This window comes from Arachis ipaensis, chromosome B3 (assembly GCF_059453495.1).
Source record: "Arachis ipaensis isolate K30076 ecotype BB chromosome B3, ASM5945349v1, whole genome shotgun sequence".
NCBI classification, from domain to species: Eukaryota; Viridiplantae; Streptophyta; class Magnoliopsida; order Fabales; family Fabaceae; genus Arachis; species Arachis ipaensis.
This window is the reverse complement of record NC_142438.1, coordinates 134,315,223-134,335,437: the sequence shown is the minus strand read 5'-3', so window position 1 is coordinate 134,335,437 and position 20,215 is coordinate 134,315,223. Positions and strand designations below refer to the sequence as shown.

The following is a 20,215-nucleotide window of genomic DNA, read 5'->3' as shown; positions in this document are numbered from 1 at the left end:
TGTTGATCTCAATGATGAAGTAGGCGACGTGGTAGGATCATTTGATGTTCCGCCGAACGGTTTACAGGGCGTTCCACCAGTGGGCGTCGGAGACGGATTGTTGGATGATGCAGAGGCGGACGACGTCGAGCCGGATATGATTGAGGATGACAGCGGCGACGATGTCGGACCGAGTGAGCCTGCATTGGCGATCGGTGGTTCTAGTTCTGGCACACAGCAGTATCCACCATATTTTTCCTCTTTGGACCTGGACGCCATGAGGCAGGAGGGTATTTCAGGGCATTCCGTTGGATACGGAGCTAGAGATGCGGAAGGGACAGCTGGTCTGACAGAGTTCCAGGTTGGTCAGCAATTTCAAGATAAAGATGAGGCCCTGTTAAGTGTGAAGACCTACAGCATCCGGCGAGGGGTACAGTACAAGGTAGTGGAGTCTGATCATCGCCGTTATGTGGGCAAGTGTTCTGAGTTTGGGAATGGGTGCACCTGGTTGATTCGACTGAGCCTTAGGCAGCGCAAGGGCATTTGGGAGGTTAAACGGTACAATGGACCTCACACTTGTCTTGCGACCTCCATCTCGAGTGACCACAGGAGCTTGGATTATCATGTGATTTCGGCGTTCATTATGCCAATGGTCAGGGCCGATGCATCCGTCAGCATAAAGGTGCTCCTAAATGCCACAGCAGCACACTTTGGGTTTAGGCCGACTTACAGGAGGGTCTGGATGGCGAAGCAGAAGGCTATTTCCCTCATCTACGGTGACTGGGATGAGTCATACAACGAGCTCCCTAGGTGGGTGTTGGGAGTCCAGTTAACGATGCCGGGTACTGTTGCGGTCCTACGCATGAGCCCCGTTCGAGTTGGTGGACAAGTTGACGAGTCTCAAGCCTATTTTCACAGACTTTTCTGGACGTTTCCACCGTGCATCGAGGCATTCCGTCATTGCAAGCCGCTAGTTAGCATCGACGGCACACATCTGTATGGCAAGTACGGGGGAACGTTGCTCATCGTGATTGCACAGGATGGGAACTCGAACATTCTACCTGTTGCATTCGCACTAGTTGACCGCGTACTTCTGAACCTGGCTAGGAGGAGGTACCACTCCAAGCAACTCCTCGAACCAAACCCAGGCTGGACGGCCACCCTCGATGTATATATGGAACTCTGATAGGCAGCCGCTGATGTAACGCCCGTCCACTGGCAAACCCAGCTGGTATGCCACGTCCTGGAGTGTGATCGTGCACTCTCCGAACGGCATATGAAACGTGTGCGTCTCCGGACGCCATCGCTCGACAAACGCACTGACAAGGGCCTCGTCCAACCGGAACCATCTATCGTTCAGCCTTGCAAGATGGTAAAGACCTGCCATCTGCAGGTACGGAACGTATCTGTCATCGAGGACCATGCCCTGCTGCCGCCGCATGCTCCTGATGCATCGCTGAGGCTGCGGAAGAAATGAACCGCATTAGTGGGACCAACTTAATTACCAGTGACAAAGATAATCAACACGATAATTGATAAACCTAAAAATCGTACTAAATATAAGCGCTTAAAAATCCATGAACGAGAACCACTTGCATAAACAACTAACATAAGAAACCAACATAAACCACTGACATGAAAGATCTAACATTAAACAACCACAACTAAACCGCTAACATAAACCACTAACATAAACCACTAACATAAACCGTTAACGTAAACCACTTACATAAACCACTTACACAAACCACTAAGATAAACCACCAACATAAACCACTAACATAAACCACTAACATAAACCACTAACAGAAACCACTAACATAAACCACTAACATAAACCACCAACTAAACCACCATCTAACCCGCATGCAAAACCACTAACATAAACTACTAACATAAACCACTAACATAAACTATTAACAGAAACCACTAACATAAACCACCATCTAACCCGCATGCAAAACCACTAACTCACATGTACCGGTAGAACAAAGTTATATCCGTACTAACCTCCTCGTTGATGACCCTAGCTATATGGGCGACTCCATCCAAGCGATATAACCGTGCCGGATCGTCCCCCATCAGCAGAGTATTCCGTTCAGGTCTTTGTCGGAGAGAATCTGGGTCCTTTTCTCTGAGATTTGGTGGGGTAGGGGAAGGTGAGAATGGTTCGAATGAGGCTGATTCGAACTCCTTATATAGCACAATCACTAGTAATTCGAACCAGGGTAGTTCGAATTACTTAGAACGCAACTTAAGTGTAATTCGAACCAGGGTGGTTTGAATTACTTGAAGACACTAAATTACCTATAATTCGAACTGGGGTGGTTCGAATTACATGCAATGCTAGTTCGAACCAGCCTGGTTCGATTTACTATCAACTCTTTCTTCCTAATTCGAACTGGCCTGGTTCGATTTATTCCTAAATGCAGTTCGAACTAGCCTGGTTCGAATTACATTAAAATATGATTTGGCCTATTGCTGAATCGATTTTCCTTTTGGCTCATTTACGTAAATTTGAAGTGATGTTGGCTTATTATAGTGTTTTGTCCTTTACCAAATGCTTCTTGATTTCACACAATTCCTAAGATAATTTCAGACAGTTTCACATCTTTATCTTTCCTCCCAAATACCATTACTCCACAAATCAACAAAAGAAAAAAAATTATTTCAGATATATGAATGTGAAATGTAAACTTACAAAATTTGTCAAGAAAACTCTACTCATTATACTAAATCAATTGTTACATATTCTCCACATTTTAAATCTTTCTTTTAAGATATCATAAACCCTTAAAATATTCCTCCAAGTAGTCGAGGCATTGTGAAAAAAATTGTGCACTATACTCCATCTAATATCTATCTTTATTATGGAATAGATAAATTGTATATTATTATTTACTATTGAAAATATTCACCTCCGAACTATTCCTAAACATATAACGTTATAGAAGAGTTATCAAATGTGTCTAAATCTAACAAAGAGCCTAACTAATATTATTGAGACACCTGATATTTATTGGAAAAAAAAAACAATATTAAAAAATATTATATAATTAATTAAGAATTCCAAATATCTCAATAATATTATAAATTTAAAACTTTTTTGCTAGGCAGGTTTTAGTCTTCTATAACATCCCCTACCCCCAAATAATGGTTTACTTTTTAATGGATTTGTAGTTCTATATGGAAAAATAAGGAAAAATTAAAATTGTATAAAAAAAATATATATCACTTTATTAGTGATAAATGATTTATGTTTCTAATAAATAACATATTCATTTGATTTGAAATTTTATGAGTATATTTAAGATCAGTTATGCTTTATAGTACAGAGTGTTGAACGGCCAAAAAGAGCACGAACATAAGTTAAGTGTGGTAGAGATAAAAATGTTCAGATGGATAAACGGTTATAAAATAAGAAACGACGATATAAGGAAAAGAGTTGGAGTAGCACACATTGTAGAAAAGATGGTAGAATCGCGTCTTACGTAGTTTGGACATGTGAAAAGAAGACCGACAAAGTACCCAATCAGAAGGGTGGATGAGATAGAGGGTGGATAAGGGGGTGAAAGGCAGAGGAAGATCTAAGAAGACCATTGATGAGGTGGTCAAACGAGATTTACATATAAACAGTCTCATTGTAGACATAATACATGATAGAATTCAATGATGTCGTTTGATTCATGTAAGCATGTAGTAGCCGACTCCACCTAATAGGATAAAGTTTTGTTGTTGTTGTTTATATTTAAAATTATTTAGAAACTACGAGCAAAAAAGCTAAATTCAATTTTTATGACCCATTTTTAATTTTTTTTAAATCTACTATCTACAAAAAGAAATAAAAAAAACTTGATTTAAAATCATCAAATTTTAAATATAAAAATTGTCCAATCGTAATTCATTGATGAGTTATCTATATGAGTATGTGACACATTAAAGCTTGTTTTGGTAAAATTTTTAAAAGCACAAATTTCTCATTTTTTGTTTGATAAATTAAAAAGATTATGTGCTTGTGCTTGCAATTTTTAAAAGATTGGGTTACTTTTGAAAACACTTAAAATAGAGCTTTTCAAAATTGTCTTGTACTTTTCAAAATTTAAAAATCTAATATAACTTCATATATTAACTAATTTTTAAATTTAATACTTGCATTCATGTCTATTATAGTATTTTGAAATTTTAAAAGTTTTTATACCAAACGCACTTGTTATTGCTTGTATTTATTGAAAGTTATTTTTAATTTGATTTACCAAACATAAATGTTACAATTTTTAAAAACTATCTTTTAAAAGTTAACTTTATAAGATACTTTTAAAAAATAAAAATTTTACCAGACTAAATTTAAGTACTTACTTAAACTGCATCAAATTACTTTTATTAACTCAGAAAAATATCCTAACCCCCAATTTGAGAAGTTGTGCTTTGTTCCAGACATTATTGGTGGAACAAAAATAGAAAATAATTTTTTGTCGCCGAGAAACAAAGCATCTATTTATGAGAAAAACCACAAGAGATTAGAGATGCAACAAATGGAGAGGGAAATCATTTGATGGAACATAGTTCTGGCATGATGAGATGGTCATGCTGAAATCGAAAATGACAAAAGTGATAGGTTAACGATTTGTTGTGATAAGGATACTTTATCATACCTTACGTAGATGACCATTTTCCATGATATATAGTTTCTCAAGAATGACTTCATTTAATATGAAGTTGAAAAAGTTACCTAATGTACGTGTATAAATAGAGGCTTAAGCCTCTAACAATTATACACAAGCAATAATACAAATACAAAATCTTCTCTTTCTTTCTACGTACAAAAGTTCTTTTCTATTCATATATTACAACAACAACAGAATAAATATATTATCCTTCCTTCCTTCTCATACAAATAAATCCTCTTTTATATTACAATCAAATACCCTTCTCCTTATATTACTATTACAATTCTTCCTCTTCTTTTATTTTATAAGTATTTTAAATTCTATTTTCTATTACTCTTTACATATAATATTAATAGCAATATTAACCATCTTTATTATATTGAGATTGCAACAATAAACAGATGCGATTCTCTCTCTCTTTATTTTTAATACTTCTTTCTATCTTTGTATATATATACACATTACAACATATAATATTATTATATATATATAAATTATTATTGGGCTAATTATTTTAATACTAGAGTCTTCTATTTGTACATCTCTATTATATATATCTTTTATTTCACAACACGTTATCAGCACGAGACTCTGATCAAATTTTTAGGAAGACTCAGGTAACAAATTTTCATTATGTCAAAACTCTCTCATCTTGAATTCAATGCTCTTGACATATCTGGAAACAATTATTTATCATGGATACTAGATGCTGAAATCCATCTTGATTCAATGGATCTTGGAGATACCATTAAGGCTGAAAATAATGCATCCCAGAAGGATAAAGCCAAAGCCATGATTTTTCTCCGTCGTCATCTTGACGAAGGATTGAAAAATGAATATCTTACATTAAAAGATCCTGCAGATCTTTGGAAAGACCTTGAAGAAAGGTACAATCATCAGAAAACGGTGATACTTCCTCAAGCCCGGTATGAATGGACGCATTTGCGTTTACAAGATTTTAAATCTATAAATGAATATAATTCTGCAATGTTTCGGATCACCTCACGAATGAAATTGTGTGGGAAAAAAATAACTGATCATGATATGTTGGAGAAAACTTTCTCAACCTTCCATGCCTCGAATGTGCTCCTGCAGCAGCAGTATCGAGAGAAAGGGTTTAAGAAATATTCTGAGTTAATTTCTTGCCTTCTTGTTGCCGAACGCAACAATGAGTTGTTATTGAAAAATCATGAAGCGCGCCCAGCTGGCGCCGCCCCATTTCCTGAAGTAAATGCGGCAAATCATTACCCCAGAAGAGGTAAATGGCAAGCTTTTAATAACAAGAAAAATTATGGAAGGAAAAAGAATTATGTTCAAAAGAGAGGATCTCACCAGAAGTGGGACAAAGAAAAGAATATCGGGCAGAATAAATCAACCGAGGAGAAGTGTTTCCGCTGTGGTGGAAAGGGCCATTGGTCTCGTACCTGTCGTACCCCAAGGCACCTAGTCGATCTTTACCAGGCATCTTTGAAAAAGAACGACAAAGGAAAGGAAACAAATTTTGTTTCAAATGATGCTGAGAACTCCACCACTCATTATGATGTATCTGATTTCTTTGAGGATCCTGAAGGAAATATTGGTCATTTGATCAATGATGGAATAGTTTAATCTATGGGATTGTGAAGTATATATGTAAATAAATAATGTAAAGAACTTATTGTTAAGTTTTATTTTCTATGTATTTAAGTTTCAAATGTGATGTACATAAATAATGAAATATTAATATTTATGAATTTTGAAATTATTAATTGTGTCAAATTTTAAAATAAAATTTTAGTATATGACATTATTTTATGTACAGTATTTCTTAGAAAAATAATTCTGATCAAGTATTCAATTTATCTGTGCATACTACTCATTCTATTATTATTTGTTTTTGAAGAGAATGGCAAGGATATGTAATGAAGATGTATGCCTTGCGGATAGTGCAAGTTCGCACACTATTCTCAAAAGTGATATATATTTTACCCATCTTGTGCCAAAAGAGGAATATGTTAACACTATTATTGGCTCAGGCAATGTGATAGAAGGCTCCGGAAGAGCTATAATTTTGTTTCCTGGAGGAACAAAATTTATAATAAATAATGCACTATTATCTACCAAGTCTCTGAGAAACTTGTTGAGTTTCAAAGATATTCGCCGAAATGAATATCATGTTGAGACGATGAATGAGGGAAATCATGAGTATTTATGTATCACAACTCATGATTCAAATAAGAAAGTTATATTAGAAAAATTACCCTCACTTTCATCTGGGTTGTATTACACCAAGATTAGTGCAATTGAATCACATGCCACTGTAAACCAGAAGTTTACTAACTCAAATGAGTTCATAACTTGGCACGACCGATTGGGTCATCCGGGAACAACCATGATGAGAAGAATTATTGAAAACTCTCATGGACATTCACTAAAGAACCAGAAGATTCTTAAATCTAGTGAATTTTGTTGTGCTGCATGTTCTCAAGGGAAATTAATTTTAAGGCCATCACCAGTAAAGATTGGATTTGAGTCCCCTGAATTCCTAGAAAGGATTCAAGGTGATATATGTGGACCTATTCATCCACCATGTGGATCTTTTAGATATTTTATGGTCCTGATAGACGCATCTTCGAGATGGTCACATGTGTGCTTATTATCTTCTCGCAACCTGGCGTTTGCGAGATTACTGGCTCAAATTATTCGATTAAAAGCACAATTTCCAGAAAATCCAATCAAAGCAATTCGTCTTGATAATGCTGGTGAATTTACTTCCCAAGCTTTTGATGCTTATTGTATGGCTAATGGAATAAGTGTTGAACATCCAGTAGCTTATGTTCACACACAAAATGGGTTAGCAGAATCACTTATTAAGCGCCTCCAATTAATTGCTAGACCCTTGCTTATGAGAACAAATCTCCCAACCTCGGTTTGGGGGCATGCTATTTTACATGCCGCAGCACTTATTCGTTTGAGGCCAACGAGTTATCATCAATTCTCTCCTATACAATTAGCTTTTGGCCAGCAGCCAAATGTTTCCCATTTAAGAATATTTGGGTGTGCGATATATGTTCCCATTGCACCACCTAATCGCACCAAAATGGGACCCCAAAGAAAATTGGGGATATATGTTGGATATGATTCTCCCTCTATAGTGAGGTATCTTGAGATACAAACTGGTGATGTGTTTAAAGCCCGGTTTGCGGATTGTCATTTTGATGAATCAAAATTTCCAACATTAGGGGGAGAAAATAAGCTTCCTGAAAAGGAACTTAATTGGAATGCATCATCATTGATGCATTTAGATCCTCGATCAGCGCAATGTGAACTAGAAGTTCAAAAGATTATACATTTGCAAAGAATAGCAAATGAATTGCCTGATGCATTTTCCGATACAAAGAGGATAACCAAATCTTATATACCAGCGGAAAATGCCCCAATTCGAATTGATGTCCCAGTAGGACAAGTAGCTACTGAAGCGAATTCACGCCAGAAGCGTGGCAGGACGGAAAATGTCTCAATTCGAATTGATGTCCCAGTAGGACAAATAGCCACTGAAGCAAATACACGCCAGAAGCGTGGCAGGCCTGTCGGTTCCAAAGACAAAAATCCTCGAAAGAGAAAAGAGGTAAATATGATTCCTGTTGAAAAAGACATAGTAGAGACACCCGCAGTTGTCCAAAATTCTGATATAACGCCAGAAGACGTTCAGTTACCTGAAAATTGTGAAAATGACGAGATCTCGATAAATTATGTCTTTACAGGAGAGAAATGGGACCGAAATAAGACAATTGTCAATGAAATATTTGCATATAACGTGGCATTAGATATCATGCATGAAAGTAAGGATCTTGAGCCAAGATCAGTCGAAGAATGTCGACAAAGAAGTGATTGGCCAAAATGGGAAGCAGCCATGAAGGCTGAATTAGACTCACTTGCAAAACGTGAAGTCTTTGGACCTGTAGTCCGTACACCTGCAGATGTAAAACCTGTTGGATACAAATGGGTATTTGTGAGAAAACGAAATGAGAAAAATGAAGTTGTGCGCTACAAAGCCCGACTTGTGGCACAAGGTTTTTCACAAAGGCCCGGTATAGATTATGAAGAAACGTATTCCCCAGTAGTGGATGCGATAACATTGCGTTATTTGGTCAGTTTATCTGCATATCATAAACTGCATATGCATTTAATGGATGTGGTAACAGCCTATTTATACGGCTCATTAGACCGGGATATCTATATGAAAGTCCCCGAAGGACTAAAGATATCTAAACCATCCAATGAATATTCGCAAGGGTTATACTCAGTCAAATTGCAAAGATCTTTATATGGTCTAAAGCAATCTGGACGAATGTGGTATAATCGTCTTACTGAGTATCTGGCCAAAAACGGTTTCAAGAATGATGATATATGCCCGTGTGTTTTCATAAAGAAAACTGCTTCTGGATTCATTATAATTGCTGTGTACGTTGATGATTTAAATATCATTGGGACTCCTGAAGAGATTCCAACAATTATAAAAAATTCTAAAAGAAGAGTTTGAGATGAAAGATCTTGGAAGAACTAAATTTTGTCTCGGCCTGCAGATCGAGCATATAAAAAGTGGGATCTTTATTCATCAAACAACATACACAGAAAAGATCTTGAAAAGATTTTATATGGATAAGTCACATCCATTAAGTACCCCAATGATTGTAAGATCTTTAGATGTGAAAAAGGATCAATTCCGTCCTAAAGAAGAAAATGAAGATATCCTTGGTCCTGAAGTACCATATCTTAGTGCCATTGGAGCGCTAATGTATCTTGCTAATAATACGCGACCTGACATATCATTCGCGGTGAATTTACTAGCAAGGTATAGTTCCTCTCCAACCAGAAGACATTGGAGTGGAATCAAACAAATTTTTCGATATCTTCATGGGACGGTTGATATGGGTTTGTTTTATCCCTATGGATCCAAGTCACAATTAGTTGGCTATGCAGATGCTGGATACTTGTCTGATCCACATAAAGGGAGATCTCAAACAGGATACCTGTTCACATATGGTGGTACAGCTATATCATGGAGGTCCACGAAACAAACGATTGCAGCAACCTTCTCTAATCATGCTGAAATACTGGCGATTCATGAAGCTAGTCGCGAGTGTTTTTGGCTGAGGAGTTTGATTCAATATATTATGTCATCATGTGGACTGATTGATCATAAGATAGCTCCAACTGTCCTGTTTGAAGATAATACAGCATGCATTGCTCAACTTAAGGGTGGATACATCAAAGGTGATAGAACAAAGCATATTTCTCCCAAATTCTTCTTCACTCATGACCTTCAAAATCAAGGGACAATTGATGTCCAACAGATCCGTTCAAGTGACAATCTGGCTGATTTATTCACAAAGTCACTCCCAAAACCCTCCTTTGAAAGATTGGTACATGAGATTGGGATGCGCCGATTTCGAGACATTAAATGATGTCGGTAAGAGGGGGAGACTGTACTCTTTTTTCCTTGGTCAGGTTTTTTTCTCATTGGGTTTTTCTTGACAAGGTTTTTAATGAGGCAGTCCCCATCACAAAGGATTTTGTACTCTTTTTCCTTCACTAAAGTTTTTTTTCCCATTGGGTTTTCTTTAGTAAGGTTTTAACGAGGCATAATCCTAAATGGTCATCCAAGGGGGAGTGTTGTGATAAGGATACTTTATCATACCTTACGTGGATGACCATTTTCCATGATATATAGTTTCTCAAGAATGACTTCATTTAATATGAAGTTGAAAAAAGTTACCTAATGTACGTGTATAAATAGAGGCTTAAGCCTCTAACAATTACACACAAGTAATAATACAAATACAAAATCTTCTCTTTCTTTCTACGTACAAAAGTTCTTTTCTATTCATATATTACAACAACAACAGAATAAATATATTATCCTTCCTTCCTTCTCATACAAATAAATCCTCTTTTATGTTATAATCAAATACCCTTCTCCTTATATTACTATTACAATTCTTCCTCTTCTTTTATTTTATAAGTATTTTAAATTCTATTTTCTATTACTCTTTACATATAATATTAATAGCAATATTAACCATCTTTATTATATTGAGATTGCAACAATAAACAGATGCGATTCTCTCTCTCTTTATTTTTAATACTTCTTTCTATCTTTGTATATATATACACATTACAACATATAATATTATTATATATATATAAATTATTATTGGGCTAATTATTTTAATACTAGAGTCTTCTATTTGTACATCTCTATTATATATATCTTTTATTTCACAACACGATTAAGTTATTTTTGTCAAATAAAATTGATATTTGGGGTTTATTTTATCAAGAACAAATATTAAAGTCTGTTTTATCAAAATCAGCATATTTCGATGCTAAAATGACTTTTTTAAGTTTTTTTAAAATAAAAATGCTAATAATTTTGATTACCTATCTTTTTGGTCTAAGGAATATTGGGCTTTCTTGATTTTTCTCGTTTGGCCATACTTTTTGTCAAAGTTATTGTGAAACATAAAATATGTGACCTCATGCTAGCATTGTTTTGGTCGTGCTCATGCTAGCATTTGATGGTAAGTTCACAAAAATTTTGTCCTCGGCCCTGTTTTTAACATTTTTTTTTCCTATTGCAAGCTCTTGTATGTTTAGATACCATAGCTTAAATAACACGGTCTTTTTTTTCTCTCTAAAGATTTTGGGTATTACACTAATGAGTGTTAACTAAGGGATGGTAAAATGGATCAAATCTGTCGGATCGAACCCACTAAAAAAGGTGAGTCGGTTTAGAATTTGAAACCCATTAAATTTAAAAAAAAAAAATCTGCCAAATTTGCGAGTTTTGGCGGGACGGGCCAGGCTGGCCTGCCGGGTCAAAAAAATTTTTTTTATTAAATAAAAGAGTGATTATTACTACAAAATTAATAATTATATCATTTTTGAACACTTTTTTTATTTTTTATTCTTCTTTTAGTTATTAATTTTATTTATTTTATTTTATAATTTCGTATATATGTTTAAATTATGTGACTTATTTTTTAAAATAAAAATGATTTTATTGATAAATATTATTTTGAACAATTTTATTAAAGTTAAAATTAAAAAAAAAATAATAAAAAAATTATATTATAATTTGACTATTTTTTATTTGTATTTAATTTTTTAATTATTATTTTTTGTTAATTTTAACTAATTTTATTGTCTAACATTTTGAACCCACTTTAGTTGGCGGGCGCAGACCGAACCACTCCGCTTATGGTGTGAATCTAGACGGGACAGGCGGACCCGCTTTGCCACCCCTAGTCTTAACTCATATAGCATATGTCCTCCTTTCTTACTAGAAGGTCTAGAGTTCGAATCTCATCTAATATAAACTTGACAAAAATAAAAAAAAATTCTTGTGTGTAGACGTAGTGTGTGTAAGTGTACACACTAATGCTTAAAATTAGAAGTTATTCAATCCATCAGAAAAAAAAATTTGAATGTTGATGTAACGTGTGGTAAGTATTTTTAAAAAAAAAACATACTTAAAAATTATCCATTTTTTAGAAATCATTCAAACAAGTCTTGCCTATGTTTCAGCGATACAGAAGACAAGTCGCATATAGGATCAATTTGGATTATGTTTTAAAAAATATTTATTTTTTTATCTATTTAAAAAGAAAATTAATAGACAAAAGATATTTTATATTTAAATATATATTTAAAAAATAAATATTAAAATTTTTTTTATTTTTATTTTTTAAAAATATATACAAATAAATTTAAATTTAAATAAAAATATTTTAATTTTTTTAAAAATATTTTTTTACTACAAAAATTTTATCCAAACCAACTCATAATATATTTTCTTTCGTTCTGCTTTTCTACACCATCCCGTCTCGTCCCGTCAAAAAGTTAAATAGACCTATCTGTCTCGCCAAAGTAATATGACTTGAACTCGTTATCCTGCTAAAAAATAGGTTGGCATATCGGTCCACCTTTTATATATATATAATTCAAACTCAAAATTACCTATGCCAAAAAAAATGTTTAATGACTTTATAAGTCCTTATAGTTTTACCAAATTTTCAATTAGGTCCCTATATTTTTTTTTCTTTTCAATTGGGTCCTTATATGTTAATTTTTTTTCAATTTAGTCACGTCAAAAAAATGTTACTGAGTTGTAAAATTACTTATATACCCTATCTTTCACTATAAATACTTCATATTTTCTGATTGTGATTGGTACAATAAAACTACACGTGGTATACATAACAAAAATGCTACACATAATAAGGATACTGAAAGCCAACTAACTTAACAGAAGTGGTAGCCCCTATAAGATTTTACAAATATCAGTCTTTTCTTGTCCATAGCATTCATTCATTTATTTATCCTCTCAAGCTCACCTTACTCAAATACATGGCAAGTGCATCTTTTATCCTCATTGCACTCTCATCTACCACTCCATTAAAAGCAACATCGTTCGCTCTTTTCTTTTCCACAATTCTCACTTCTTTAACCGGCATTGGCTCGTTACACTTAATCAAAAAATTATGCAGCAAACAACAAGTCACAATCAGATAAGGCAAATACTCAACACACTTCCCTTTTCACTTCCTTGAATCCGAAAGGAGCTGCCACCTAACCCTTAGCATCCCAAAGGCATCACTAACCAACCCCATTGCATGTGCGTGTACACAGTTGAATGCTCTTTCAACATAACCAAAACTATCTTCCTTATTCACCCTATTATAAGATGTTAAAAGCCATGAAAAAAGGGGATAATACGAATTCCCCTACACAAACTGAGGAATCAAACTACCATCACTAAGCTTATAAGATGGCCCTTGCAACAACTCTATGTTCTCAACGTCAAGAAAGAGCTTACTCTGGAGTTTTAACGTACTAGGCCACCCAGCTGAAATATCCAATAACCTACCTTCGAAATCTACCAATGCCTGAACCATCAAGAACCCATCTTCACCCAAAATTTTGCTTTCAGTGTTACGTGAGCTAATGAGTCATGTGTAATAGTTAGCAAGCTAATTAGTTAGGAGTTGCGGATATAGGCAGATTCTGTTAGTGAGTAATTAGGGAATAAGTTTGTTAGAGTGCTGACTAGATAGTTAGTTATACAGTTCATTGAGTTGCTGCTATTTATTAGCTAAGAAAGGTGAATTGAATCAGTTTTTTTGTGCAATCAGAAAATGAATTCAAGAGTGACAGAGTTGTGATAGTAAACACACTCTCCTCTGTTTTCAAGCTTCGTGAAGTTCTTCCCTTCATCTCCCCTGAACTCACCATTTCAACATGGTGCGGTGAGCGTGGAGGGGAATGATGATAAAAGGTTGAGGAACTTCGAAAGAAGTTTGCAGCACATTTCTTCATTCTTTGTCTTCTTCTTCTTACAAAATCAATTTTCTCTCATTTTTCTCATCTAATTCTTCTCCTCTTCCCTTAAACTCAATCGATAGAGACTGATGAGATTTGCGTTGTCGTGCATCAATCCGGCACTGGCAAATATTTTTGATCAGCGAGATTGAGGGAAGAAGTTCTGAATCTGCATCAACAAGATTCATTGATTTGATTCTGAAATTAGGGTTTACGAACAAGAGGCGATGGAACGTGAAGGTATTCCATCGGTTCCTTCAGTAGACATTCATGCACTTGCTGCGTTGGTGAATCAGATCAACATGATGAACCAATCAAGCACGAACAAAGGTCAATCAAATCCAACATTGGATCCGGTGAGTCCTTATTTCTTGCATTCTGGAGAAAATCCAGGATCAGCCATAGTTGCTGTTAAATTGGTAGGGAGTAATTTTCAACAGTGGGAAAGAGACATGTGGAGAGCATTGAAGTCCAAGAACAAGCTGAAATTTGTGGATGGATCGATTCAAAGACCATCAAAGGATGATGTATTGTTTGAGGCATGGGACCATTGCAACACATACATTGCTTCTTGGATCAATCACTCTCTAAGCCCTGAAATTGCTCAAAGCGTCATGTGGATTAACTTAGCCGAAGAATTATGGAAGGAATTGAAGCATAGGTACAGTCATGGTGACGTGTATAGAATAGCAGAATTGGAAGAAGAATTATTTGCAACCAAGCAAGGAGATGCATCAGTAACTGCCTACTATACTAAGCTGAAATCGATTTGGGAGGAATTGAAAAATTTATGTCCAATTCCAAACTGTTCAAGATGTGTGGAGAAGTGCAATTGTGAGGTGAACATAATGAGAGGTTACAAGGAAGAATCTAGAACAGTTAGGCTTTTGAGAGGTCTTAACGAACAATTTTCAACTGTGAGATCTCAGATTATGCTGATGGAGCCGTTACCTATGGTGGGTGTAGCCTTTGCGTCCTTGTTGCAACAAGAGCGGCAGCTGAACCTGAATGAAGTAATGGAAGAAAAGGCATTGTTAATCAATTCAAGAAATGAAAATAGTATCACAAACACAAGAGGAAGAGGAAGAGGCAGAGGGGGAAGAGGCTATGGCAACAATGCAAAGAATGGAAGAGGTTCCAAACAATGTTCTCATTGTGGCAAGCATGGTCACTTGGCAGACACATGCTACAAAAAGCATGGCTTCCCCCCTCATTTCAAGAACAATGGAGCCATGATCAACAACATGGTTGCTGAAGATGATAATGAAGTAAGCAATGAATCTCAGAAGGAAGAACTTGGCAAATCTGAGCCATATTTCACCTTAGAACAAAAGGAGGCTTTGCTTGCTCTTCTGAACCAACAAGATGCACACCCAAAGCATAGCATAAATCAACTTGTCACCACAACTCTACCATCAAACCAAGGTATCTCTTATATAATGTCACTTTCTACATTCAGTCTTAAATCCTGGGTCATTGACTCAGGAGCAACCAATCATGTGTCATATGCCAAAAATTCATTTCAAAACCTGTACCAAATCGAACCCGTACTAGTCAGCATGCCTGATGGCACAAATACATTAGTCAATACTGCAGGAACAATTGTGTTTTCTGATCAATTTTCTTTGCTACATGTCTTTTATATTCCAAATTTTAAATTCAATTTGATCTCTGTCTCAAAATTGACAGCCGATTTGAAATACAAATTGATTTTTGATGAAAATGAATGTGAAATCCAGGACAAAACTACCAAGAGAACAATTGGTGTAGCTGAACAAAGGAGAGGACTCTATGCTTTTGAGAACCTCACACCCATTCAAGCTACATCACAAGTTGCATCTGCATCACTTGCATCCACACTGTCAGCACAGTCCACACACTTAGGGCACTCTGAACTATGGCATCTTAGATTAGAACATTTACCTAATGATAGAATTGTTGTTATGAAAAAGGAATACAAAGATTTAAAGTTTTCAATTTGTAATAAGCCTTGTGATTCTTGTCATTATGCAAAACAAAAACGGTTGCCTTTTATGTCAAGGATCACTAAGAGCATGAACAACTTTGACATTGTACACATTGACATTTGGGGTCCTCTCAATACCATTTCTGTTTTGGGTTTCAAATATTTCTTGACTATTGTGGATGATAAAAGTAGATTCACTTGGTTGTATTTTATGAAATTAAAGAGTGAAGCTAGTGAATTAGTAAGAAATTTCGTTAAAATGATTGAAACTCAATTCAGAGTAACAATTAAGAAGATCCGAACTGATAATGGAAATGAATTCAAACTAAACAATTTTTATGCATCCAAAGGTATCATTCACCAGACTTCATGTGTTAAAACTCCCCAACAAAATGGTATTGTAGAAAGGAAGCATCAACATATTTTGGAAGTCACAAGAGCTTTGATGTTCCATTCTAACATGCCAAATAAATTTTGGAATTTCGCAGTAGCACAATCAGTTCACATTATTAATAGAATTCCTAGTGTGCTATTGCAAAATCATTCTCCTTATAAAATTTTGAAAGAAAAATATCCTGATATATCTTACCTCAAAGTCTTTAGATGTCTAGGATTTGCTTCAACAAATTCAACTCATAGATCAAAATTAGATCAGAGGGCTATTAAATGTGTATATTTAGGTGTCAAAGAAGATGTCAAAGGGCACGTTCTATATGACTTGAAAAGTAGAAATATTTTAATATCGAGAAATATATCATTTTATGAACATGTATTCCCTTTTTCATTGCAAAATTCAGTTGACAATAACATTGCTATTGATCCTGCACCCATTACTACGTTAAACAATCTAGCATTTGATGATCCATTTTCTGAGTTTCATAGTAGCATTAATTCTCATGCATCACCAGCAGTTAATCATTTAGATGAAGAACATCAACATGAGAATATTGTACCTGACATCATGCCTGCATCTTCACAGTCAAGTGATTCACCACATCCTAGCATGGCATCTAATTCACCTCAAGAGATTAGGAAGTCTACAAGAAATAGAAAGCCCCCTGCATATCTAGAGGATTATCATTGCATGCCAACTGTGTCATACACCAATTGTTCCTCGAATTCAACTCTTAATTCACATGATTCTCATCAAATTTTCTTGGAAAATTTTGAAAATATGTTACATGAGCAAACAACAAATTTCTTTGATCAGTCCACAATTTTGTTTTTTGAGTCAGAGTCACCTTCACCCCTCCTCCCAATTAATGCATCTTCAATTCTATCCACCACACATACTTCTCAACTCAAACACAAAGAGCCAAAATGCTATGCCGAGGCCGTTTGTGATCCTAGTTGGCAGGAGGCTATCAATGCTGAATTAACTGCTCCAAGGGAAAATAGAACGTGGACACTTACCAAGCTTCCTGATGGAAAGAAGGCTGTCGGGTGCAAATGGGTGTTCCGGTTGAAACTGAAGCCTGATGGTTCAATTGATCGCCACAAGGCCAGGCTGGTTGCTCAAGGGTTCACCCAAACAGCAGGGGTGGATTATTTTGAAACATATAGTCCTGTGGTGAAAATGAATACCTTTCGAATCCTCATGTCCATTGCTGCGGTGAGAGGCTGGTTTGTCCATCAATTGGATGTCAACACAACTTTTTTGCATGGTGATTTAGCTGAAGAACTATATATTGTGCCCTCCCCAAGGTCTCCAACTATCCTCACCAGATTTGGTTTGCAAATTGGACCGTTCTCTTTACGGCTTGAAACAAGCTAGCAGACAATAGAACACAAAATTGTGCACCACACTACTTCAAGCTGGATATTCTCAATCACGACATGACTATAGCTTTTTCACAAAATCAAACAAGGGCAAATTCACAACCATTTTGGTGTATGTCAATGATTTAATATTGGCTGGAGATGATATGTGTGAAATACGGTTGATGCGTGAGCATCTTTCCTATCTTTTCCTAGTGAATTTGCATCTAATTTGTTGAGTTTAATTAAGAATTAATTATATTTTAGCCACTATGGATGCTATTTTGATTTTTGTGCAATTTTATTTAATTTAGGTAGCATTCGGATGGATTTGATGAAGTTTCTGCAGAGAAAGAGAAGAAGCCAAGGAAATGACCAGCGAATACCAACGCGGACGCATGGCTCACGCGACCGCGCGGAATGGAGAAAATCGCAATAATGCGATCGCGTGCTTGACGCGAATGCGTGGACTGGAATCTACACAAATGACGCGAACGCATGGACGACGCGGACGCGTCACATGAGCGATCTGCAGAATTGACAGAAAACGCTGGGGGCAATTTCTGGGCTGTTTTAACTCAGTCTTCAGCCTAGAAAACACAGATTAGAAGCTGCAGAATAGACAAATCAAGTGGTCCCCACCCATCAGTTGAAGACTTGTTAATTAATTCGAATTTAAATTCAAATCTTAAATTAGGAAAAGATATTATTTTTAATTTTAAATATTAGATTTTAAATTTATTAGGATTAGTTATAAAAAGGGATCTGATGCCATCAGATGAAAACTCTGTACATTTTATCAGAATCCTAGTTTTCTTCTCTGAACTATGAGCAACTAATCCTTCATTGTTAAGGTTAGGAGCTCTGTCTATTTCTATGGATTAATTTTATTGCTTTTTCTATTTTAATTCATGTATGGATTTATAATTTAAGAATTGTTTTCGCTCTTTATCTTATGAATTTGGGTGGAACGAAAGTATGACCCTCTTTCTATTTGAGTTCTTGTAAACTTGGAAAAGCTCTTTACTTGAACAACAACTTGAAAACAATTTCTCCTAAATTTTAATTATCTGGATTTAACGGGATACGTGACATATAATCCTTTTATTTTTGGGTAATTAGAGTTTTTGTGGCATATAAACTAGAAATTGATTATCACCCTCTAATTGGAATTAATTGACCAAGGAATTGGCAGTTAATGAATTTTAGAGGAGACTAGGAAGGTCTAAGGAATTAAGGTCTAGTCACATACAGTTTGCCATAAATTAAATCCTGCATAATTAAATTAGTTAGTAAGAAAAGTTAATCCGGAAAAATAGATAACTCTGAAACCTTAACTATTTTCTCCATATATTATTCCCATCTTAATTACTTGCCCTTCTTTAATATTTTTACTATTGTTTAATGTCTTTAAACCCCCAACACTATTTTCTGTCTGTCTAACTAATCCTATCAAACGCTATTGTTGCTTAATCCATCAATCCTCGTGGGATCGACCCTTACTCACGTAACGTATTACTTGGTACGACCCGATGCACTTGCCGGTTAGTAAGTGTGGTTGTAAATACCACATCAACGGTTCATCAAGCAACATCTACATTATCTCTTCAAGATCATTGGGGACCTGAAATTTTTTTTTGGGATTGGAGGTAGTTCGAAGTAAGAGGGGAATTGCAATATGTCAAAGAAAGTATTGCATCGATATACTCAAAGACTACGGGTTAATGAAAGCCAAGGCAATCTCAACTCCAATGGACTACACCAGCAAGTTGACAAAGAATACTGGAACTCCGCTTAGCTCAACATCTAAATATAGAAGGTTAATTGGAAGATTACTCTATCTAACCAATACAAGGCCAGATATATGTTATGCGGTTGGAAGATTGAGTCAATTTTTGGAGTGCGCTACTGACAAACACTTTGAGGCAGCTATAAGGGTACTCACTACTTAGATATCTCAAGAATGAGCCAGCATTGGAGCTGTTCTTTTTATCTCAGACAGATTTGGAGCCAACCGGTTTTTCAGACAGTGATTGGGGTACATGTTCGGACACAAGAAGATCAGTATCTGGTCATTTCTTCTTCATAGGTACTTCTATTGTGTCCTGGAAAAGTGAAAAACAAAGTACAGCAGCTGTATCATCATGTGAAGCAGAATACAGAGCCCTTGCTATGGCCACTAGGGAGGCACAATGGATTACTTACATCTTAGAGGATTTGCAAGTGAAACCGCAGAAGCCAATTGCTATGTATTGTGACAGCCAATCAGCCTTGCATATTGCGGCAAACCCCGTCTTCCACGAGAGAACCAAACATATAGAGATGGATTGTCATGTTGTAAGAGATAAATGGTAAGAACAAGTAATCAAGTTGTTGCCTATTACCACAATTAACCAAACAGCTGACGTATTAACCAAAGTATTAGCTCCTAACATGTTTCAAAAATATTGTAGCAAACTCAGAATGGTGAATGTCACCGATT

General features: G+C 35.7%; 1 protein-coding gene across 1 annotated transcript; it reads left to right on the top strand.

Annotated features, from left to right (window-relative positions):
* Positions 1 to 14,236: 14,236 nt before the first annotated feature.
* LOC148572523 (uncharacterized) lies at positions 14,237 to 15,783 on the top strand. The gene is made up of 2 exons (XM_088509023.1): positions 14,237 to 15,434; positions 15,749 to 15,783. Exons 1-2 carry the CDS (start codon positions 14,237 to 14,239, stop codon positions 15,781 to 15,783), a joined length of 1,233 nt encoding a protein of 410 aa, XP_088365149.1.
* Positions 15,784 to 20,215: the final 4,432 nt, after the last annotated feature.